General features: G+C 40.3%; 1 protein-coding gene across 6 annotated transcripts in view; it reads right to left on the minus strand.

Moving 5' to 3' along the window:
- RALGAPB (Ral GTPase activating protein non-catalytic subunit beta) overlaps positions 1 to 25,109 on the minus strand; it is an 89,003-nt gene that overhangs the window by 62,468 nt on the left and 1,426 nt on the right. For all 6 annotated transcript variants that reach the window (XM_019458515.2, XM_019458513.2, XM_053890260.1 and 3 more), the window contains exons 2-5: positions 12,266 to 12,481; positions 8,617 to 8,819; positions 3,860 to 4,023; positions 1,856 to 2,042 (exon numbers count right to left, since the gene is read on the minus strand). In XM_019458515.2, the coding sequence (XP_019314060.2) occupies positions 1,856 to 2,042; positions 3,860 to 4,023; positions 8,617 to 8,819; positions 12,266 to 12,451 (740 nt within the window). In that variant the 5' untranslated portion in view covers positions 12,452 to 12,481. The remainder of the gene's footprint in view (positions 1 to 1,855; positions 2,043 to 3,859; positions 4,024 to 8,616; positions 8,820 to 12,265; positions 12,482 to 25,109) is intronic.

Below are 25,109 nucleotides of genomic sequence, written 5' to 3' on the forward strand. Positions count from 1 at the left end.
ATTTTGACATTCACTAGGGTATACCAGAATCAAAAGAATATTCCAAAACCTCCATCTTTTAATTTAAATAATGATAAATGTATAAACATTTTATTAACTCAGAAAAGACCAATCTACCTTCTGATACATAATGCTACCTATAAATTATTTGTTTCTGGGGCAACTGGGTGGCTCGGTCAGCTAAGCATCTGACTTCGGCTCAAATCATGATCTCACAGTTCTTGAGTTTGAGCCCCACATCAGGCTCTGTGCTGACTGCTCAAAGCCTGGAGCCTGCTTTGGATTCTGTGTCTCCCTCTTTCTCTGCTCCTCGCCCACTCACACCCTGTCTGTCTGTCTGTCTGTCTCTCTCTCTCTCTCTCGAATAAACATTTTAAAAAATTAAAAATAATTAATTAATTAATTAATTAAATTTGTTCCTGTCTCCACACTGCCTCCCCCGACACCAAACCTAAATCAAATCAAGTCTCTAGATCTAACTACCAGTTGACAGGAAATACAGAGGACAGAGGAACATATTAACACAACTAGGACATAATCAAAAAAATTCAGAATGTGAAACATTCTAAAAACCCAAGTTTTTCAATAACAAAAACTGCAAAGAAATAAAAATGAGAGAGTAGGAACCTATAGTTTAAGATAGGCTTAAGAAACAGGTCAACTAAATGTAATAAGTGAGCTCTTAGTTGGGACTCAACAGAATCAACCACAGAAAGAAAAAAATTAAGGCATTCAAGGGAAATTTAAACATCGAATGGCTAACTGATATTAAACAACTGTGTTAACGTTTTTTTAGGGGTGGTAATAGTACTGTGATTGTGTTTAAAAAAGAATCCTCATCTTTTAGAGTTACATATTAAAATATGCAGAGTTGAATTGAAAAATCAAGCCTGAAAAAAAATAAAGCCTTATTACTCACAGAACAGTGATAATATTGTATATAAATGGTAAGAAAAGTAAAATTATTATAACAAACTACTTTGGTTATAGTACAGCACATTATAGTATGGTCTCATTTCTGTAAAACTATGTATAAACATATATAATAGGATTTCTAGTGAACTTAAAACTTTTATACCTTTCTATAGTTTGGTTTAAGTAATAATCATGAATATTTTAGTAGTAAGATTAAGAGTGGGAGTTTGGCAAGGGAGGTAAGGTGCAGAATTTATCTGCTTCTCTATATTTGCTTAATCTGAAAGGTTGTAATTTAATAGGCACTAGTCAAAATGCTATATCTATTTTTATTTTCTTTTAAAAAAAAATTTTTTTTTTTTTAACATTTATTTTTGAGACAGAGAGAGACAGAGCGTGAACGGGGGAGGGTCAGAGAGAGGGAGACACAGAATCCGAAACAGGCTCCAGGCTCTGAGCTGTCAGCACAGAGCCCGACGCGGGGCTCGAACTCACGGACCGCGAGATCATGACCTGAGCCGAAGTCGGCCGCTTAACCGACCGAGCCACCCAGGCGCCCCTCTATTTTTATTTTCAAATGTTTTTTAACGTTTATTCCTTTTTGAGAGACAGAGCATGAGCAGGGGAGGGGCAGAGAGAGAAGGAGACACAGAATCTGAAGCAGGCTCTAGGCTCTGAGCTGTCAGCACAGAGCCCAACGTGGGCAAACCGTGAGATCATGACCTGAGCCGAAGTCAGGCACTTAACCGACTGAGCCACCCAGGCACCCCTGCTATATCTATTTTTAAAAAGCGGCTCGATTCTGTACCTAAAATACAATAACAGAGACAGGATACAAGCTTTTTACAACATATTCCATGAATCCCAGTAAGACAGAAGTAGGGGAAAGCTGTCTTAGGCCAGGCGGATGAAGGAAGGCAAGTCAATGATGACAACCTACCTTGATGTGAGTGCACAGGTGACCTTGCTCCACTGCTCCACCACTGCTGGGTGGTGCCTCCAGTTTGCCACCATCTCCTTGGCTGTTTTCCAATAAGGAGGTGTTGGGAAGCACCGAGTACAAGCTAGTAACCAAACCTCAAAGAGAACACCAATCAACTTCTCTGCTAGATTCTCAGCAATGCCACCTTACCAACAAAAAGAAAACAACTTTGGCATACTCATTTTTAAAGAAAAATCTTTAATTCAATGATTTGAGATAAGTGGTCAAAAAATTAAAATAACTACAATGTTAAGTTCTGACTTTCAAATAGCCATTTAATTAGTAAGAATGAGAAACTATTCTTAGGAACTCCTATGAAGAAAATCATAACAACATCAACCAATGATCATTTATTAAGTTTTCAAGTCACAGGGCACCTGGGTGGCTCAGTCAGTTAAGAGTCCGACTTCGGCTCAGATCATGATCTCACGGTTCGTGGGTTCGAGCCCCGTGTCGGGCTCTGTGCTGACAGCTCGGAGCCAGGAGCCTGCTTCAGATTCTGTGTCTCCCTCTCTCTCTGCCCCTCCCTCATTAACTCTCTCTCTCTCTCTCTCTCAAAAATAAATAAAGCATTAAAAAAGTTTTCGAGTCACCCTGCTCATTTCTTATCAAAGATCTTAGTCTTCCAGCAAGTGGACAGGACACAGAGGAGAAGGGAAAGGACAAACGTCTATGATGTGTGACTACTGGGTCCGTTTCTGTGCCGACTGATTCATGTATACGACCTCACATATTCCTCACATTAATCCTGCAGGATAGGTATTTATATCTTTTACCAATTGTTAGTTATACCCATTTTGAAGAGGAGAAAACTGAGATGAGAAAATTTAAGTATCCTGTCCAAGTTTACACAGTCAGTAAGTGAAGGAATCAGAGCAAATAAACACCCAGGTCTTTCTACCTCCAAACTTTGTTATAAAACTTTCAGGTGTTTGAAAGCTACTCTTCAAGGGAGAGAGGGACAAAGAAGGGAGCAAAAGGACCGATGCTGGGTAGGACAGAGCCTCAACCACAAAACCAGACCTGTCCCTCTGTCCTGAGCCCTGGAACTAGGGAGAAAAACAGGGGTCTGTACTCTGTATAACTCCACAAGGCAAACTTGGGATTAGCAAGAAAAGTTACAAGAATGTGTATTTCAAATGAACAAAAATTAAATTTTAACAATAAGCCCCAGAAGGGGAGGAACTGCCCGCTTTGAGTTGCTGAGACCCCTGGCACCAGGACTCTGCAGCAAAGAGCCAATGAGTCAATGACTGGCCAGCTACTGTCAGTAACAAAGTATTCCTATTATGGGGTCAATAGTGGAATTCTGTGATTTCCTTTAGGTACTTTCCTGGACTGTATTGGGGTGAGATCACAAGCACACGTGCATGTCTGATGGCAAAGAGACTACACAGATGAACAGGGCAACAAGGGAACCCAGTACTAGGAATATCGACTTCCAATCTGGGTACGCTTGCTACAACATACAAGGCAGGGCTTCTAAAATACAATCTGAAGGTGTAAAACGGGAGGCTTCTTGATGTCCAGGTAATGAATGGCAAACTGTCATACTTCCAGATAGAACACTGAAGATTTTGTAGATTTCACTTGCTGAACAAAGTATCTTCTGTAGCTGTCAAGTTTTTAGTGTCTACTTTGATAACTAATTTGTAATCAGGTACAGTGCTTACAGGTTCTACCTTAGTTAGTTGTTCCTTATATAAGCTCTATCCTAATATACTAAACAAGCTACTACTCCTATCATTATCAAATACGCATTAATGCAGAGGCTCTCCCCACGTTAGCAAAATCATCATATTATGCCTGTGAGGGCTTCCATTCTAAGAACTGTTATTTAACCTCGGTTTGCCAAATGCCATGCCAAAATGTAAATCCCCGCTGAGTCTACACATCGTTGAGTTTAAAGCGAACTGTATCTGGAGCTTGGAAATAAACTAGAAAAAAAAAAAATAAACAGACCTTGAACAGTTGGCGGGGCTAGAAGAATGTCATTAATCTGCAGAAGAAACAACAGTAAGACTTCCCACGTTTCTCGTGCCATGATGGATGACTCACGGGCCAGTTTCTGAATGGCTCTCAGGACCTGTAAGCATAGTCGGATCTGACTGGAGCCCTGTTCCTGTCTGAAGAAGAGACAGATATCACTGACAAGCCTTGAGGAAAGAGAGCAACAACTTAAGGACAGGCAACTTATGTACACAGCAAGCAATGGTCCAGCGGCACTCCCTAAGAGCATCAGAAGACAGGGCCAGGTGCACCCTCCTCGGTTCAAAGCTATTTCACCATCACACAGTCTGTCACCCCGGGATCTCAACCAACCACTTCTCTGAGAGCTTGAATAGCTCCTGGGGAAGGAGGGGAACACTAGAATGTAAGCTTCCCCTCTGGATTTTCTAAGTCTAAAATGTGCCTGGCACGTAACAGGCACACCATTTTCTGATGAGTGAATGCGTTAATACCCACAGCCACTTCTGTTGCTCACACTGAAGCAGAATGGCCTTTGTATCCTTTTTAAAATTTCTTAAATACACATTCACAAGAATTCAGAATGCGCATTCATAGTGCTCACAGTCCGTCTGAAGCTAATGCCTGCTAGAGAAGAACCTACAGACCCAATGAAATACTCTCACAGGTCACTAAAACCGATGAGGTATGGAGGCAATTGCCTCAGAAATGAGCACCTGCTACTGCTGTTCTAATTAAAAAAAAAAAAAAAAGGGCAACTTAACCTAAGATGGTGGTTCCCAAGATACCCTAGAAAAGTTTTATAACTCTTTAGTCCACAAGTGCATTTTTTTCCCAAGAGAATAAAACAGATCAAAGTATTGGGGCTAGAGTTGAAGACAGAGGTCCAGGCCCCAGCCCCTGATCCCTGCTTTCCAAAGCAGACTACCTGAGAATTTCAAGAGTAGCAGGAAACTCACTGCATAAGTGAGTGGTGAGTTGGCCTCCAGACCTCCTACGTACAACCCAAGACAAGTAACTAATAGTATTGAAATGAATCCTGAGGACAAGTTTCTATATTATGACTCATGTCACAAAGAACAGATAAAACATGAGTAAATCAGAGTAGACAATCTCAGAGCTTCCTCAAGAAATCCAGAAAATAAAGTGAGTGGCCTTAGCACTCCCACCTCAACCTTAAGGTAGAAGATTCTCAGATACTGGGCCATGGCACAGAAAACCAGACACTTACTTTACAGTTGCAAACCAATGACATTCCTAAGTTTTTCCTAAAGAAGTCAGACCTAGAGCAAAATGAGACATTCACCTAGGAAAAGGCAAGAGCCCCCAAGAGCAGGGAGATGGCCATGTTCAGCTGGAGGTGAATCCAGTTCACGTGAAGCCATGGAGGCTCCAGTTTGTGTCTGTAACTCTAGCTACTTGAAGAACAGTAAGAAACTATACAATAGCTATATAAATTTCTTCTGGCCATACAAGAAAAAGTCCAGCAGAAGAATCAAAACAGCACTGGGGCTGACACTCTTCCAACTTAGTGATAATACTTTAAGCACCCCAAGTGGTAACCTAGGCCTACCGACCAATTCCAGTTATCTGCCCAGTGGTACAAAAGGAGACATCTGCTCTGTAGGTACTGTCCCCTCATTAAGAAGGCCTAAACTCATAAGCAGTGTCCAGGTTTCTATGGCTAAGGGAAATAAGGTCATCTTTACTAAAAAATAAGTAGGAAAGTCTAAATACCAGAGATTTTCTGTTCCCCTCAATATTTTCCAAAACAACTTATGATCTTCAGAAAACCTGTTCTGAGAACAGGGGCTGGTGAACTATAGCCCGTGGTCAAATCTTGTCTGCCATCTGTTTTTTTTATTAATAAAGTTTTATTGGAACACTGCCATGCTCATTCATTTACGTATTATCTATGGCTGTTTTCTCTACATCAGCAGAAATGACTAGTTACAACAGACACCATATAGCCCACAAAGCCTAAAATATTTACTATCTGGCTCTTTATCAAAAAAGTTGGCCAACCACTGCTTTAGAAGAATGTTACATTTTTAAACTACAATATATTTGTGCAATGAAAACCCTAATCGATTTTAAAAGATGGTTCACTGTTCACTCAATTATGCAAACAAAAAAGAGATCAAACTGATAGGCAAAAAGAGAAAGGTGATCCCCACTCTGACTTATTTCTAGCAAAGTGGTAAAAACACTTTGGGTGTCACTTTTATAACAACAACTAAGTAAACTTGATGACAATTTTGTGATATGGATTAAAAAAACCTGATACTTCCAATAAAGAAAGGTGAGATCTGGGCACCTGGGTGGTACAGTCAGTTAAGTGTCTGACTCTTGAGCTCAGCTCAGGTCATGATTTCACGGTTTGAGTTCGAGCTCTGCATCGGGCTCTATGCTGATGGTGTGGAACCTGCTTGGGATTCTGTCTCTCCCTCTCTCGTCCCCTCCTCAGCTTGTGCTTGCTCTCTCTCCCGCGCTCTCTCTCTCAGAATAAATAAATAAACTTAAGGGGGAAAAAAAGGAAGATGAGATCCTAACTCCCAATATTTAGCACTGAAAACATTCAGCTCCCTAAGACACTGTTGGCCAGGAAAACTCTAGTACTCAGTTCAGTATCCTCTCAGAAACATGCAAACACTCTTGAGAAAACAAGTTAATTACAAACAGTAAAATGAACAAGGTACTCAGGTTCTCAAAAGGCAAAAAAAGAAAAAGCCCAATTAATTCAAATGCCATTGATATTTTTCATCAATACAAATGAATTGAGCACTAAGAGGTGGTAAGGGTACAAATAGGAAAGAAACAGTGACAATACTACCCATGAGACTGTCCCATGGCCAAAGAAAAAGCCCAGTGAACTAGTCTCCTACATGGAATGACAAGAAAGCACCAGAACTATTATACCAGTTTAGAAGAACCTGCTTAGAAGGGTGCCTGGGTGGCTCAGTTAAGCGTCTGACTCTTGATTTTGGCTCAGATCATGATCTCACAGTTCATGGGATCAAACCCCACATCAGGCTCCTCACTGACAGCACAGAGCCTGCCTGGGATTCTCTCCCTCTCTCTCTCTCTCTGCCCCTCTCTCACTCACACACACACTCTCTCTCTCTCAAAATAAACTTTAAAAAAAAAAAAAAAGAGCCTTAGACACAAATAATATGCTAATCACTGCCAACCACCTCCTGTTATTACTTCTATTTGAAATCAATAAATCAAGCAACAAGCATTTAATTCACACCTAAGGTAATATCAGTACCGCACCAGGTCCTGCGAAAGCCCAAAATATATATACGACCTAGATCCTGCCTTCAAGTTCGTTAGACGGGGAAATGAGACACACACGTTTTAAGAGCAAAAAAAACAGTGAAGAGATAAAAGAGTGACACAAGAAGTACCGGAACCACACAGGTTCAGAAAAGGTATGATCACTGTGGGCCTGGATGGTAAAGTAAGGTAGGTTCCTCTTTACAAGGCAGAATTTAAAATGAACCAACAAGAGTAAGATGTGGACAGCTGAGAGAGAGAGAGAGAGAGAGAGAGAGAGAGAGAGAGAGAGAGGAAGGAAGAGGAAGAAAACAAAAGGGTAGGTGAAGATGGGGAAGATCATGATGGAGTCTTAAGGAAATGTTTAATTTAGGAGTCTGACCAATGAGCAGGGCTCAGGCAGAATTAGCAGCAGCTAATCTGGCTAGGGGCCAGATGACAGCCAGCATTTCACACAAGGCAAGGAGTTTATACTTGATCCTACACATCAGAGTTCTTAACAGAGACTTTTTATTTCAAATTCTGCAAAGTGATCTTCCTTCTAAAACTCTTTAAGAAAACATTTTTTTAAGTAAACTCTACAACACACGTGGGGCTCGAACTCACGACCCTGAGATCAATAGTGGCACGCTCTACCGACTGAGCCAGCAAGGAACCCCAAAGTAATCTTCCTTCTAAATTTAAAAAGCTAAAATTTACAGAGTGGTTTTTGGAAGACCCAAAGTCCCTTACCACCTGATAGTAAAAAAGCTTTAATGAGAACTTTCCCAAAAGGAAGCAAGCCCCTTTACCTCTTTCAAACACATAAAAAAAATAGCTGAAAACAGATGTTTCTTAAAGGAAACCCTAATTAATGCTTTCTTCTCCATTATTTTCTGTATTTCCCAAACTCCTTACAATGACATATAATCTTTTAGAACTGGAAAAAAAAAACATCAAGCCCAAATAAAGTACATATCCCATATTATAATATTTAAGGTCACTGTCTCAGAAGGTAGGGGAAAAAATCAGTACCAAACTATTAAGATCATCTTTTGGCCAACTATGAATTTGTCCATAATAATTTCAAGTCTGCTTACTTTGATGTCTTCATTCTCTCATAGGAAAGGTTCACTTTAAGGTAGAAGGCTTAGTTGCCTTTAGCTTAAGTGGAGAAAAGAATTATGACAGGCAAAAGTATGTTTTTTCAATGGAAGGGAAAGGGTTCACAGTATTTTAATATCTAAAAGCTATCAGATCTTAGAAAACCAAAAGCCTTTAAAATGAGTACACACTTGATAAAAACTCTTAGTAAATATTCTATAAGCCCATCTCTCTTATCATTCATATTAATACATTCTTTAATTAAACAGTAATGAAAGTTACTTTTCAAAAGACTAACAATGAAATCAGCTCCTATAATAGAAAAAAGTAACATTTATGAATATTTTATTATAATCCTGGTAACAGGTCAGACAGATGGTATAGCTTACCTTGGTACAAAAAGATTTTGCAGGTGTTTTAGTATACTTTGAACATATAGGTTAGGCTCTTTAATAACTGGCAATGGGATAGAATCTTTCGGCAACACTAAAGCCATAATCCAGTCTGTATATACATCAACACAATATTTTACAGTCTCTCCGTCCAATGGAAGGGTCAATCCATAGCAGATTACTTCCATGGTCCATTTCACCTAAACAAAAGAAAATATACATTCAGAATTATCACACATCCCTACTGTATCTCAGCAGACTGATTTAAAATGTTTACCTCTTTTATTACCAAAAATCTCTCAATTGACAGGATATTCATCTCAACTATATACCAGATTTATTCTTGAGAATGTACTTTCCATGGATAAAACATACTCAGACAACGTTTCCTAAGCAAAATATTTAAGAAAACAATAAACTACTTCTTTCTAAATATCACTTCCATGCTGGCTTTACCCATTAGACATTATTATTATTTACACTATGAAATAAAAAGCAAATATGGGTCATCCTGATTTTCCATAGAGACTGGGACAAAAAAATAGAAAATTTTAGCTACTTTTCTCCTTTTAATTTATATACAGGTATGTGTGTCATTTAGGAAATCATATACATAAATTCAATTACATTCCATTTTCAGATTATGCAATATTAACAAACAACAGGAAGGAAGATGAACGTTCAACTCTTATTTTGTGACTATTTTTTTCTGCCAAAGAACACAATGAACATGGGAAGGTAAGAACAAACACAAGTGAGAAGGGACTAAAGATGGGCAAGATTGTTTTAATTTTTTTTTAATGTTTGTTTATTTTTGAGAGAGAGCGTGTGCAGGATCAAGTGGGGAGGGGCAGAGAAAGAAGGGGACAGAGGATCCGAAGCAGGCTCTGTGCTGCCAGCAGAGGCTCTAGAGGGGGGGCCTGAATTCACAAACCATGAGGTCATGACCTGAGCCAAGACTGGATGCTTAACCAACTGAGTCACCCAAGTGCCCCAGATCTTTTTTTTTAATGTTTATTTCTTTTGAGAGAGCACACATGTGAACGAACGGGGGATGGGGGTAGGGGGGTGGAGAGAAAGAGAGAGAGAATATCCCAAGCAGGCTCCACGCTGACATGGGGCAGGCAGGGGTGGACCGCAGGGGTGGACCACAGGGGTGGCGGTGGTCGATCCCACAAACCGTGAGATCATGACCTGAGCCAAGATCAAGAGTCAGACGCTCAACCAACTGAGCCACCCAGGCACCCCAAGCTGGGTAAGATCTTAACAAGGCACTGAGCTGCACTAAATGAATTCCAGCCTCTTTACTTAACTGAATCACATGATAAGGGTTGAGAGAACCTGCCCATGAAGAATGAACATGATGTGGCGACAAAGGAAAAACGGCACAATTTGCAAAAGAAGATAAAATGATATTCCAGATACTACAGACTGGAAAGTTTCAGGGAATTCCACACTAAACTCTGGGACAAACTACTAAGCAGATGATTCATGAGCACTTATAAAAGGAAAGCATGATCACTAGGAACCAACATACTCAAAACGAACAAATCATGCCAGACAAGCATCATTCCTTTATTAACAAGGTTACTATGAAGGCAGCAGACAATTGTACAATCCTGGCAGTTTGCAAAGCACTTTCATAAGCAGCTTCTAACCATCAAAATAACCCTGTGTGAGAAGGTAAACTATCCTCACTTTATAGATAAGAAAACTGACACTTATTAAGATTAAGCAATTTGGCCCAAGCCACTGGTTTGGAAATGGTAGAACTGAAAACTTGAGCCCTAGTCTTCCAGCTAGATATCTAAAGCTACTCTCACCATACCATTAACACCCTTCTCTGGCTCAGGGAGATCTGGGCTCTAGCAAGAAATGTGGTCAGAGGCAGGATATCCTTGTGGACAAGATGGAGACATAGGACCCATAGGAAGGCAGAATGGCTGGATTTGTAAGACACAAGATGAGAGACTAGCAATGGGCTAATGTACCAAGATCATTTAGGAAGACGGTGCCCAGTGGCACACCAAAGGCCCTGCTGAGATTTTAACTTAGGAAAAGAGAGAAAAACAGATCACATGCTGACCATCTGTAGATAGCCACAAAGCTAAAATGGATAGCTAACTTGTTAGATAGAAATTCAGGATTCCAAAAGACTTCAAGTTGAATCTGACAAGATTAAACACAGGTACTGAAAATTTTAAGCTCAAAAACAACTACAAGAGCTAAGGGTAAAAATATGTACAGCACTAGAATACATCTAATATAATATAACCTACAAGAGCAATAAGCATTAAAGCCTGCGACAGCACAGTGAAGCTGTGACAAACACAGGAGGGTGGGAGGAAAGGAACCACGCCTAGGAAGGGATTTTAAAAGGGGCTGCAAGTCCCTAACTGTCAGATGAAACCTAAAGGAGAAAACATCTTAGGTGTCACCTTCATAATAGGTTAATTGTATAATTCTAGAGGACACTGGATTCAAGGACTGTTGTCTCCTATCTTTTAGAAGGTAGGAAAGGAAAACAAACAAGGCAGGCACCAGAGCGCCTCTATCCACTCATGTGCCATCTCTTCCCAGGAGAAGATTCCAGACCCACCAAGAGGAGAGTACACCAGGGCAAGTGCCAGTCCTCAGGGGTTAGTCTCTGCTAAGGGCCTGTGAAGAGAGAAAAACACTCCTCAAACGGAGGAGCTTCACCCTCCTGCAACCCATGGCCTATAGAGAGTAAATAAACTGCCTCTGGAGTTACAAATCTTATATCTAGACTAGTTTTATATCTAGACTAGCTTTATGTCTAGATTAAGTCTCGTCTCTCCTTCATTAGAAAGAAATCAAAAAGAGGGAGAAAAAAAGGTGAGTCTGAGAAATAAGTTAACCCAAAGCCTGAAGGTTGCATAAACTTCCTCCAGCGCACAGTTCTAATCCCATATCTTAGCCAGACCTCCTACTAGCAAGTTCCTGTATCCCTCCATTTTCAGGGTCCCTTCATGACCTCCCTCTGAAAACTTTACCTCAACCCAATCTCCTGAATCCAAGAACAGGACCAACTTCAGGCCAAGCTACTCCAAGAGCCCTTATCTTTAGGGACAGCAAACACAACTCCAATTCCAAATACTTGGGCTCACAACCACATAGGCTTAGCTGCTCTGTAGCACTCTTAAACCTGGGAGTCGGTAAGGGCAGGCAGACACGGAGACAAAGGAGGACCTCAGGTTCAACACATATGCGTAGCCTGAAAAGTTGAAGAAGATAGGCCTTCAGTCAGAGGCCATATGGGGGTAGCAGGGAAGACCTTCCAAAGACACCTCTGAATAGAAATCTGAAGACTGGGCCCAGAGCTTAGGGGAAGGGGCCTGACACTCAAGTCTCTGTCTCGCGCCCACAGCTCAAGTGGAGAATTGGGTCTGGCCGGTAGGCAGCCAGCAGCACAATGGCACAACGTATTCCTTATGACCCCCACAAACTCTCAGTCAGCCCAGCCTTCAACCCAAACAAAGGTCACAATTAAGAAAGATGTACTACTCCATGTACTACTCCATTAAGAAAGATGTACAGAAATCCATTAAAAAGACAATGTTAAATAAATTCTTCAGTAACGAGATTATGTTTTCACACAGTAAAACGAAATGAAGAAAACACTTACTTCTTTGTCAGTTTTTAACAAGCTCTCGCTACCAGCCACTGAAGGGGTACCTAAGGCCTGCCCAAGAGGGTGGACCACCGCATTTGCCACCTCTCGCCCAACGCTCTCCGGATAGCTGTGCAGCACACTGGTGTGGCCCTGATCATTCTGAATCACCAAATGCAGTGACCTCCACTCAGAGTACATCGTGCCGCTAAAGGACTGTCCAAATGGCACCTGAAAAGACAAAACAGAATTATTGGTAAACACTGTTGCAAATTAATAAAACTAAGCAAAACGGATTTATCCTACATGGTAAGATAAAGCAGCTACAAACATACGGCCAAGACGACTGAGAAAATACGCGTCTAAATGTTTTGAGAATGTCCTAAAATAGCCTCTCAGCGAGGTCAGGTAGGAAGGTGGACCCTGGGAAGCAGCTGTCTAAGCACCTCCCCAAAAGAGCCTCAGAAGCCCGGGAGCGGAACTGGGACAGACGCCACTGTGCAGGGGGAGAAGATGATCTGATTTGGTACACTCCTAACATGAGGGAGCCCTCCTCATTCTATGTTCCAAGATAGAAAAAGATAGAAGAATGAAGCACCCTGAGAAAGGAAGACAAAGGAAAGAGTTTACTCCAAGATGCAGCTTCTTCAGTCAACAATTTCCAATTTCCAGCAATTTTCTATCATGCTAGAAACATACCCCTGCAATTTCCCACCAATGTCCTCAAATCAGACATAAAATTCTTCGAGAGTATTTCATTCCCTGCAGCAGTGACACACAAATTTCCGGTAACGGAACACCTGGAAGTCACAGTGTTCTTCAAAAAACATATTAAGAGCTCCACTTAATGAGCACTTACTACATGCTACTCACGCAATCATCACAACAACTCGATGAATATTAAGGAATGTTATCTCTACTTCACAGACAAAAAAGCAGAGACACAGAGAGGTTTACTTCTTACCTGAAGCTTCAGAGCTATAACATGGTGGAGCTGGGTTTATTTCCACATCTGTTGGGTTCCAGAGACCATGTTCCTTACCATGGCATGTACTGCCTTCTTCCTACCCTATACATTCCCCCGTGAAATGATCTATGTCTACCACACAAATGAAAAACTTTTAGCCACAGAAAACGTATCTGTATGAATGCAAACGGTACCATCATAAACAACATACTCACGAAGAGAATCGAGGATGATTAGTTAGCCTTTGCCAATTCATTTGTTTCAACTTCCATTTTCTACTTGTTCTGAAATCTGTATGCCTGGCCAGAGAGTTTAAGCAAAGTCCAGGGGTACACTTAATCTTTAAAAAATTCTTCCCTTAAGCTCATTTTTCTTCACACTGGGGAAGACCAGCACTGTTAAATTTTCATCTTAAAAAACCTCATTCCAGCTCAAGTACCAGTGTTTTTCCAAAGGATATGGCATTTGAGAATTATAGGCCTGAAGAACGAAGATTAAACTCCCTAGCATGAAACTCAAAGTCATTCATAGACTGGTCCCCAACTACCTTTCTTTCTCCTTTCCATACAGAGGAACTTACCACCTCCACCTCCCCTCTTGCATACCCTCCCAACCCCAGTCTTCTCAGCTTCTTTTGGAATCTGATGGACCCTGGGCCCAGGTAATTTTCGGTGACCCTATGAGGTCTGATGTTCTCCTCTGACCAAGAGGCCCTGAACATGGGACGGCAAGAGAGATAGACCAGCATCTAACAAGGTACCTTCAATTTGAAGGAAGGCTGGATTCAATTATTACGACTGCCTCTGTTTCCTCGGGTTTATAAGGGATTCCCCCAAGGATATTCTGGTGTTCTTCCTCCCTCCCCACAAAATAAACACTCTCAAAAATGGAAGGGGAAAAAGGCAAAGTTCTGACAGGGAGCCATCTCCATCAGATGATAACTTTTTTTCCCACACCACACATTTTCCTCACCTTTTTAAATCAACACGTACATACGTGCATATGTATATACAATATAATATACACACACTATACATACAGCCCCTTACATAAATACACAAGAATATTAGACTACAGAGAGGTTTTGTTTTAATTTTTTTTTTAATGTTTATTTATTTTTGGGACAGAGAGAGACAGAGCATGAACGGGGGAGGGGCAGAGAGAGAGGGAGACACAGAATTGGAAGCAGGCTCCAGACTCTGAGCCATCAGCCCAGAGCCTGACACGGGGCTCGAACTCACGGACCGCGAGATGGTGACCTGAGCTGAAGTTGGATGCTTAACGGACTGAGCCACCCAGGCGCCCCTGTTTTAATTTTTTTTTTAATGTTTATTTATTTTTGAGACAGAGAGAGACAGAGCATGAACGGGGGAGGGGCAGAGAGAGAGGGAGACACAGAATCTGAAGCAGGCTCCCGGCTCCCAGCTGTCAGCACAGAGCCCGACCCGGGGCTCGAACTCATAAACCCACAAGATCGTGGCCTAAGCCGAAGTCAGATGCTCCACTGACTGAGCCACCCAGGCGCCTCTGCTTTGTTTTAGTGTAGTGGGTTTTTTTTTACCTTTTTCATTTTATTTAGCTTCATTTCCTGTCCAAATGATTCACTTCCCTGGATAGATAATCCATGTTAACAACCTAACATTTCCTCTTGTATTTGCTCTACCCTAATTCAATCATATCAAAATAATTTATATACTTGCATAGATAGGGACTGTATACTTCTCTACATCTGTGTTTTTTTTTTTTACATTCAACAATGCCTCATGAATATCTTTCCAACTAATAATAAACTCATTTTAATGACTGTGTAACATTCCATGGCATGGGTGTGGCATAACTTATCCAACCAATCTCCTAATAATGTGTATTTACTCCATTTCCCATTTTTTTGTCACCAGGAAATGATGCAATAAACACGCTTGTTCATATAAACAGTGGCCTTTTAACTTCTATGGAACAAGTTCCCAAGAATGAACTATTGGATCAAAGGGCATTTGTTTTTAATGTTAATAGGTCTTGCCAGATTGCTTCCCCAAAGAAGCTGTAACAACCAGCTACATTAGGAATGGATGAGAGCCCTTCCCTGTTCCCACTCCCCACCTCCTGCCAAGGAGTACTTTCTTTTTCTTTCTTTGCCAATGTGATAGGTATGAAGTGAGATTTCATTGTTCTAGTCATATATTTACGTTTTATAGCTTCTAGGTTTTTTTGTTGTTTTTTTATTTTAGACAAAGTGAGTGAGCGGGGGAGGGGGACAGAGAGAGAGAGAGGGAGAGACTCTTAAGCAGGCTCCATGCTCAGCACAGAGCCTGCCATGGGGTTCAATCCCACAACACTGGGATCATGACCTTAGCCAAAATCAAGAGTTAGATGCTCAACTGACTGAGCCACCCAGCCACCCCTATAGCTTCTAGTTTTGAGTCTGGCTTCGGTGGTTTCTCCCTCCCATCTCCTCTATCAGTGTTTTTCAAACCGTGGGTCATGAAATAAATGTAATGGGTAATACTTTTGTTTTCAGTTACGTGGAAGAAGATATACAACAAAGGTACCGCACATAGTAAAGGTAAGCAAAGTTCTGTGAAACTTGTTTCACCTTCCGTAAATACTATATTTGGGGTCACAGTGTAAGATACATTTATTATGGGTCTAGGTTCAAAAGTGTGAAAGCATAACCCTAAAGTGTATATGCAGTCTCCTAGATTTCCCACAAGACAATTGCTTATTTCTTCACACTTAAATTTTATATTCATCTGGAACTTACTTATATAAGTAGCTTAGGAAAGGTGCCATTTATTATCTTGTAAATGTACAGTCAGTTATGCCATCATCATCTGTTAAAAATACACCCTTTCCCAATGAACTGAAATACCAATTTTTCTACACTAAATCCTCATTTACATAGGCTCTATTTATGTATCTGTTTGTCTGTTTGTCCATTCCTATGCCAATGCCATAATGACTTAAATTTGGTCGCTTTACAGAATGTTTTAATATCTAAAAAGGAAGCCCCCTCCACCTCCACTATTCTTTTTCAAAGCTTTATTGGGTATTCTCAGGCCCAATAATTAAATACGTATTCTTCTATATAAAATTTAAGATGATTTTATACAATCCAAAAAAAATAAACAAACCTTGTTAGAATTCTAATTGAAATTGCTTACTCCGCCTCCCCAGCCTCATCTTCTATGAACACTTTCCAACATGTATCCCTTCCCCCAGCTAACGCCACAAACGATGATCACTCAAACCCAACAAGTTTTTTCATACCCTGTGTTACTGCCTGCACTACTCCCCACTAACTGCACGGCCGTGCCCCACCTCGATCCTAGTACTTAGGAAGTACTACTACTCCTTCGAGGAACAGCACAAACGTCCTCCCTTTGGTAAGCCTTTTCTTTACTCCCCAAATCATCCCTCCTCCTTGTGTCTATTACAGGCTGTTCATACCAAGCCTCACATTAACTTATTTGTTAGCCATGTAAAGATCTCTTCACCACAAGAGTGTCAGCCTTTTTTGAAGGGAAACCTCACTTCCTAAATCTTTAAATAGTTCCTGGCATGCAGTAGATACTACATAAATGTTTCAGAATGTCAAGGTTTACCAGTGGGAGACAGGAAGACTTTAGAAAGTTCGCTTTATTCCACTGAGGTATGTCAAAAATTTTGCATGTCGTATACAAATAAAATTGGAAGATGTCCATTTGTTTTATGCTAATTATTAGTTTTTTTAAAGTAGTTGGATGGTTTCCAAATATTTAAAGAATATCTAAATATTTAGCATAGATTCCAGACAACACACTATTGGAGAGAAAAAAATATTTTAAGGCAAAAAAAAAAAAAAAAAAGGCAAGCTAGTTTTCAAACTCCACTGCGTACACAAGAATCATGGGGTTGGGGGAGGGTGCAGAATCTGTGTATCTCCAGACCCTATCACTAGAAACTGAAATTCTGTACAGATCTGCACTGGGGCCTGGGAACATGCATTTTTAAGACATAGCTGCTATCCCTTCCAATTCTGAAAAAAAGACAGGAGTATCATTCTTTAAAAACACACTATGAAAGACCAAGGCTATTAAGCTTTAAGGCTTAACAGGTCTTAAATTCTTAAAAACTTACAAATAAATTTAATGTAAGAAATTCTAATTCTTTAAATGCATTAATATTTAAATGCTTAAATGTCAGAAAATGAAATAAGTGCTTTCAAGAAACATGTAAAGTAGAAAGGATACAATGAAAAAGTTGAACTTAACTATTAAAATGTATCTAATAGAAAAAACATGCTAAATATTAACAAAATACACAAAAAATTTTAAGACAAAGATGTACACTATAATTACAGGCAAATTAAATAAAACAATGAAGAGAAAATATATATTGGAAATAAACATGAATTTAAAAAAACAAAGTAAAGCAACAATTAGCAATTAGCTATTAAACTAGCAAAACAAGTGATAAAACTCAATTCTGATTAGGAGGTAAGGCCAATAAGACACACTCAAGAATTTAGGTCAATGGTTTTCAACACAAAAGAACTGCCCCCTAGAGGGAATTTTGGAAATATTAAGTGCACTTCTGGTTAACAAAATGATTGGGGCGTGCTATTGGTATTTATGGGCAGGGCCAGGAAATCTAGACATTCTGCAATGCAGGAGACAGCTCTGCACAATGAACAATTATGCTACTTTTCACACGACTGTCAAATGCCTGCCAGAAAATCATTCTGTCCTTAAATGTCTAAGCCTGAAAGTGTATACAAAAATACAAAATATTTTGTGCTATTTTAACATACACTGAGTTTTCCAGTAATGCAATTAACCACGTAAACTGAGAAAAGACTGAACCATAGTTTGTCTAGAACCTTACCATACCAAGAACTGTTAACAAAAGAAATAAAAGAATTGTTGCCCATTTCAGAAAAATCCCATCACCAAAGGCTATGCCACTTGTGGTATCTGCTGCTATCAGCACAATCACAACTACATACACACTTACGTAGCCCTTATTTCAAAATGTCAAACAAGAAAATACAGTCTCTTTAATAAATGGTGCTGAGAACATTGGATAGTCACATGGAAAAAAACAAATGAAACAACCCCTATCTTATACCATTCATAAAAATTAACTCAAAATGGACTAAAGACTTAATTGTAAGAAATGAAACTCTTTCATTTCTTACAGAAATGAAAACAAAGGAAAAAAGCTCCTTGACATGGTCTTGGAATTGGATTTTTTGGAAATCATAGCTAACTCACAAGCAACGAAATGAAAAATAAGTCAGACCACATCAAATTGAGAAGCTTCTGCACACAAAAGAAACCATCAACAACCTATTGAATGGGAAAAAATATCTGCAAATCATGTATAGGATAGGGGGTTAGGGGCACCTGGGTGGCTCAGTCAGCTGGGTGTCTGACTTCGGCTCAGGTCATGATCTCACAGCTCGTGAGTTCCAGCCCCGCGTCAGGCTCTGTGCTGACAGCTCAGAACCTGGAGCCTGCTTCAGATTCTGTGTTTCTCTCTCTCTCTCTCTCTCTCTCTCTCTCTCTCTTTCTCTCTCTCTCTCTCTCTCCCCCCTTCCTCCACTCATGCTCTGTCTCTCTCGGTCTCAAAAATAAACAAACATTAAAAAAAAAAAAAAAAGGATAGGGTGTTAGTATCCAAAACATATAAAGAACTCATACAACCAACAGCAAAGAAAACCAAATAATCCAATTAAAAATGGGCAGGGATGGGGCACCTGGGTGGCCTAGTCGGTTAAGTGTCCAACTTAGGCTCAGGTCATGATCTCGCAGTTTGTGAGTTCAAGCCCCACGTCGGACTCTGTGCTAACATCGCAGGGCCTGGAGCCTGTTTCGGATTCTGTGTCTCCCTCTCTCTCTCCCTCTCTGTCTCTTGCTTATGCTGTCTCTCTTTTTCTCAAAAATAAATAAACATTAAAAAATTTTTTTTTTTTAATGGGCAGGGGGCACGTGGGTGGTTCAGTTGGTTAAGGATCCAACTCTTGATTTCAGCTCAGGTCATGGTCTCGTGGTTTGTGAGTTTGAGCCCTGCATCAGCCTTTGTGCTGACAGTGTGGAGCCTGCTTGGGATTCTCTTTCCCTCCCCTAGCCACTCTTACTCTCTCTCAAAATAAATAAATAAACTTTCAAGAATGCAATCTTGCCATTTGCAACTATGTAGATGGAACTGGAGGGTATTAGGCTAAGTGAAATTAGTCAGAGAAAGACAAATATCATATGACTTCACTCATATGAGGACTTTAAGAGACAAAACAGATGAACATAAGGGAAGGGAAACAAAAATAATACAAAAACAGGGAGGGGGACAAAACAGAAGAGACTCATAAATATGGAGAACAAACAGGGTTACTGGAGGGGTTGTGGGAGGGGAGGACGGCTAAATGGGTGAGGGGCATTAAGGAATCTACTCCTGAAATCATTGTTGCACTATATGCTAACTAATTTGGATGTAAATTTTTAAAAATAAAAAATAAAATTAAAAAAAATTAGCCTGTAACCCAGAAATGACCATTATTAACTTATTGATGTATATAAACTGTCACATTTCTTAAATCCACATATATGCATATTTCCTCAGACTAGATTCCTAAGCTAGAAGCGCTGATGCTGGATCAGATGTAGTATGCGTCTTGCAGCTCTTTGAAACGTATTTTCACAAGCCTTTTAGAAAACTACTATTTAGTACCCACCAGCAGGGCAGAGAGTACCAGTTTCCCAGGGCTCTAACCAACACTGGGTATTGTAATTTTAAAAAATATCAATTTGATAAGTCTGGCATTTTGTGTTCATTCCTTGATTATGAATAAAGTTTAGTATTAAGGATAAACACGTAAACTTTAAAAAGGAAAAAAAGAAAAATGGGCAAAGAATCTGAATAGACATTTTTCCAAAGAAGATCTACGAATGGACGACAGGTACATGAAAAGGCGCTCAACATCATTAGTATCAGGGAAATGCAAACTGAAGCCACAATGAGACCCCACCTCATGCCTGTTGAAATGGCCATCGCCAAAAAGACGTAATAAACACTGGCATGGATGCGAAGGAAAAGGGATCGTTGTGCGCTGTTGGCAGGACTGTAAACTGGTGGAGCCACTACAGAAAACAGCATGGAGGTTCCTTAAAAATTTAAAAAAGAACTGCCATATGATCCAGCAATTTCACTTCTGGGAATATATCCAAAGGAAATAAAAACACTAACTCAAAAAGGTATCTGCACCGCCACATTCATAGCAGTGTTAATACATGGAAACAACCTAAGCATCCACTGATGAATGACTGGATAAAAAAGTTGGGGGAGGGGGGAGAGGGCGTATGTGTGTGTGTGATGGAATATTATTCAGCCATAAAGAAACAAGAAAATTCTACCACTGGCAACAACATGGATGGACCCTGAAGGCATCATGCTAGGTGAAATAAGTCAAATACTTTATGATCTCATTTATATGTGGGATCTTAAAAAACAAAACAAACAAACAAAAAAACCCACAAAAATCACAGAAAGAGATTAGATTTGTGGTTACCAGTGGTGGGAGATCTGGGGAGGGGGAACTGGAGGAAAGTGGTCAAAAGGTACAAACTTCCAGTTATAAGATAAATAAGCACTAGGGATGTAACGTCCAACATGATGACTATAGTTAACACTGCTGTATGAGATGCAGGAAAGTTGTTTAGAGAGTAGATCCTAAGAGTTTTCACCACAAGGAGAATCTTTTCCTTTTTACCGTATCTATAGGAGATGATGGGTGTTAACTAAACCGATTATGGTAAGCTACAGGCAAGATATTGAGAAAGTTCAGAGGACAAAAGATTACTTTTGATTCAAAGAAGGGCTGAGCTGGAAAACAACAGGATAAGATCAGGGAAGAATGAACTGGGTACTGAAGGAAGGTTACAATTTTAACATATAAGAAAATTAAGTGAGTAAGAGTGACAGCAAAAAGAGGCAGATAGAAAAGAAAAATATGTAAGAGGAAGGGCAGGGCGCTTGCTTCAAGTAGCAAAAAACAGCACCAGAAACTAAAAACCCAGAGTGGCAGGAAAAAAAGCTAGATGTACAAGGGGTAAGATTTCAAAGATAAACAGGGACGGATTTTGAAAGAGTATGAATGCTACGATTGGAGATTTGTAATTAATTTAGTAAAAACTGGGGGCGGAGAATGAGAGGATGGTAACTTTATCATAGAAATGGTACAACAGGAACTGAATTCCCAGTAAAGAAATTTGGTGTAAGTATCCAAGACAAGCTGAAGGGACAATAGAAAAGTAAACTCCAGTGTGGCTTATATACTGAGGAGAGGGAGGGAGGAAGGATGGGGACGAGGCAGGTAGGACAGGCTGAAGGGCTCTGACTGCTATGTTAAGGATCTTGTGCCTCCTCCCCAGACAGGCTCGGTCAGCTATTAACCTGAGCTGCTAGCAGAGAAGTCTCTACCTCCATACTCCAGAAGTAAGTACGACAGGAGGAGAGAGAAGATGATGACAGTGCTCCCCTGCAGATCACTTAGTGTCGTCCAACTCTACATTTGTCCATTTTCTAGGTAATCTCTCTGGAGGTTTCTATTATCAGGCGACTGTGTTCTGGTAACAGCCCATGATTGTTGGTACTACCACAAAGTAACACGAAGGTTCTAATTGACAGATTACCAAAATGACCGATACGTTGGTGCTGGTAGACACACTAAGACCACAGCCTGACATTAATTGTATCAACTGACTCTATCAATATTTATTACAGGTGTATGCCTGTATACAAGGTGTATGCCTTCTATACACCATGCACAGAGAATAATAATAATGAGTAAATAAGATCCCTGTTCCCAAGAAGCTTCAAGTCTAATTACAGAGATCGATTTTTAAAAACTTCATAAAGTAAATCCAGACATCAGTTATTTCACGAAACAAACATTTATTCAACGCTTGCTACATGTCACATATCGTCCTAGTGTACAGTATGCAGATACAAACAGGACACAGTGGCTGCACAAGGGAAGATTTCATAACGAGGAAGACAGAAGAATCTAGGACAACACCGGCACACCATAGTATTCAACGTGAATAACTGACGGGATGAGTTAGGAGGCCAGCATCATACAGGAAAAAAACCACTAGAGATCTGGCTTGGTAACAGTGTACCTTTGGAAAACTGATCATCTTGAAAGAGCTTTCACATGTTATTTCATTTTATTCCAATAACAAGCCTACAAAGTTAAGGAAGACAGATGTACTAGATACCAGGTGAGAAAGCAAGTAAGGCTAGAACTTGCTCAGAGTCACAGCAAGTGACAGGAGAGCTGGGATAAGAAACTCTACCTCCTGCTCTGAAGTCCAATGCTTGTCCCTTTTGTTCTGACTCCATACCTCACCATAATGACCTTGGACAAGTCACCTGGCATTTCTCTGTCATAGTTTCCTCGTCTGCAAAGCAGGGAGAACACCCGCAGTACCTACCTAAAGTACTCCGGGGAAGAATCAAATAAAGCGATACAAGTCAACATACTTTGAGATGTACAAAGGCAAGGTACATATTATCAGCCATGCTTTGTTTCTCTTAGGAAAAATAGGGAACAGGGTGCCAAAACACTGAGTAAACAAATGAACCACGCTAGATTTTAAGGCACACAGTGCTCTCAAGGTCATCCATATAACTTTATGATGAGTAAAGACAGAAGGATTATAGTTCACGTTTCTGCTGTAGTCCCATTGACCCTAAAAGGCAAATATCAACCAAGTTCGGTCACAAAGGAATGTATTCACCTATATACCAGATTCTACTGGGTATCCTATCAAATACCCAAAAGAAAGGTTGTGCCTGTATTCCTCCCTAAAAGTGTAAACAAGTAGCTTTTGCTAGTCTGTTTAAAAGAAAGAAAGAAAGAAAGAAAGAAAGAAAGAAAGAAAGAAAGAAAGAAAGAAAGAGAAAAGGAAAAGAGAAGAAAAGAAAAAAGAAAGAAGAGAAAGAAAAGAAGTATGAATACTATGAATCCCCTGCCTGCCCCCACCGGTACCACCACAGGTCTCATCCTTCATACCTCAGACCTGCTCTGCCCAATACAGTAGCCATACCCACATGTAACCACTTAAATTTAAATTAAATTAGAAATCAGTTCCTTATCTACACTAGCCACATTTCAAGTGCTCAAAAGTCCCATGTGGCTAGTGGCTACTACACTGGACAGTGCAGATATAGAACAGTTCTATCAGGGTGCCTGGGTGGCTCAGTTGGTTAAACATCCAACTCTTGATTTCGGCTCGGGTCATGATCTCATGGTTCACAAGTTTGAGCCCCGTACTGGGCTCCATGCTGACAGTCCGGAGCCTGCTTGGGATTCTGTCTCTCCCTCTCTCTTTGCCCCTTCACTGCTCACTCTCTATCTCTTTCTCAAAATAAATAAATACTAAAAAACAAAAACCAAAAAGTTCCAACATTGCAGAAAATTCTACTTGACAGAGCTGCCTTACTTTTTTTTTTAATGTTTATTTATTTTTGAGAGAGGCAGAGACAGAATGCGAGTGGGCTAGGGGCAGAGACAGAGGGAGACACCAGAATTCAAAGCAGGCTCCAGGCTCCAAGCTGTCAGCACAGAGCCCGACGCAGGGCTCGAACTCACAAGCCGCCAGATCATGACCCAAGCCCAAGTCGGACGCTCAACCGACTGAGCCATCCAGGCGTCCCAGATACTATTCTTTTTATTACAACTCTAACTAGACTACAGATTCCTTGAGGACGGGAGCTGTGCCGTATTTATCTTGGTATCCTCAGTATATACAGCAAAGTACATGTTACACGCCAAGCATTCACTATACATCTAAATGAGGATCTCAAACATAGCAGACTACAGTCACTTCCCCCATCCCCAACATACATGTGTACACACACACACACACACACACACACACCAATAACAAATAAGACATCCTTTCACCGTGGAGGATGGGGGTGGAAGGAAACACTACGTCCAGAGGAAAGAAGCTGAATTCTGGTCCTTGATGTGCTAGAACCCAACCATGAAATCTTGGGCAAATTACCTACTTTCTTCACCTACAAAAACTTAAAATTAAACTCTAAGTACCTTAAACTTTAATCATCTTCTATCAAAGAAAATCATGTATTCTATCCAAAACATTTTTACACATGACAGAGAACACACCTGGTCACACTGGTGAGGATCTCAAACAGAATCCATTTCTAAGTCTCAGGCTACCTTGATTCAAGTCACTTTTGGTCTTTAACTGATCACGTGGAATTTTTCACCTTTACTTTGGATATCAACTACAGAGTTAAACCTCAGGCTTAAAGACTGAGTTTCTTCCTTGTGTTAAAGCCAGAACTGGATACTCTGTCCATATGTGATCAGAGAGAACCAAGGTTAAGTTGCTTTAGTATCTGAATTTAACAAGAATTGTCCCATCAGTTTCCATATTAGCCTCAGCCTAAAAATTGACAGAAGAGTACAAAGTTCAACCAAGAGAACCTTTCTACAACAATCCTTATCCTGTAAAGAATATCATTATACACAGTGTGTATATTTTCATTCAGTCCACATACTTCACCATGTTTAACTGCTATCAAAAAAATTGTCCCCAAACCCCTTCATAATGACCTTCACACACATATTCACTCACTCCCTTTTATAAAGTTTACATGGCTTAAGGACCAGCCAAGAACAAATACAATCTGAATTACTACCCTGCCTTTCTTTAAAATCTGTAAATATGCTGGGCCATAGCAGCTCAGGCATTCTGCAATGAAAATATACTAAGTTACTAACACCGGAAGAAAAAGCTATGTGCACGTGCGTATGAGAGAGAAGTGTTGGAGAGGGGACAAAGCATGGAAGATGGCCTAGGCAGAAGAACAGCCGGTGCAAAG

The sequence above is a fragment of the Panthera pardus genome, unplaced genomic scaffold (assembly GCF_024362965.1).
Source record: "Panthera pardus isolate Hobbes unplaced genomic scaffold, ASM2436296v1 HiC_scaffold_25, whole genome shotgun sequence".
NCBI lineage: Eukaryota > Metazoa > Chordata > Mammalia > Carnivora > Felidae > Panthera > Panthera pardus.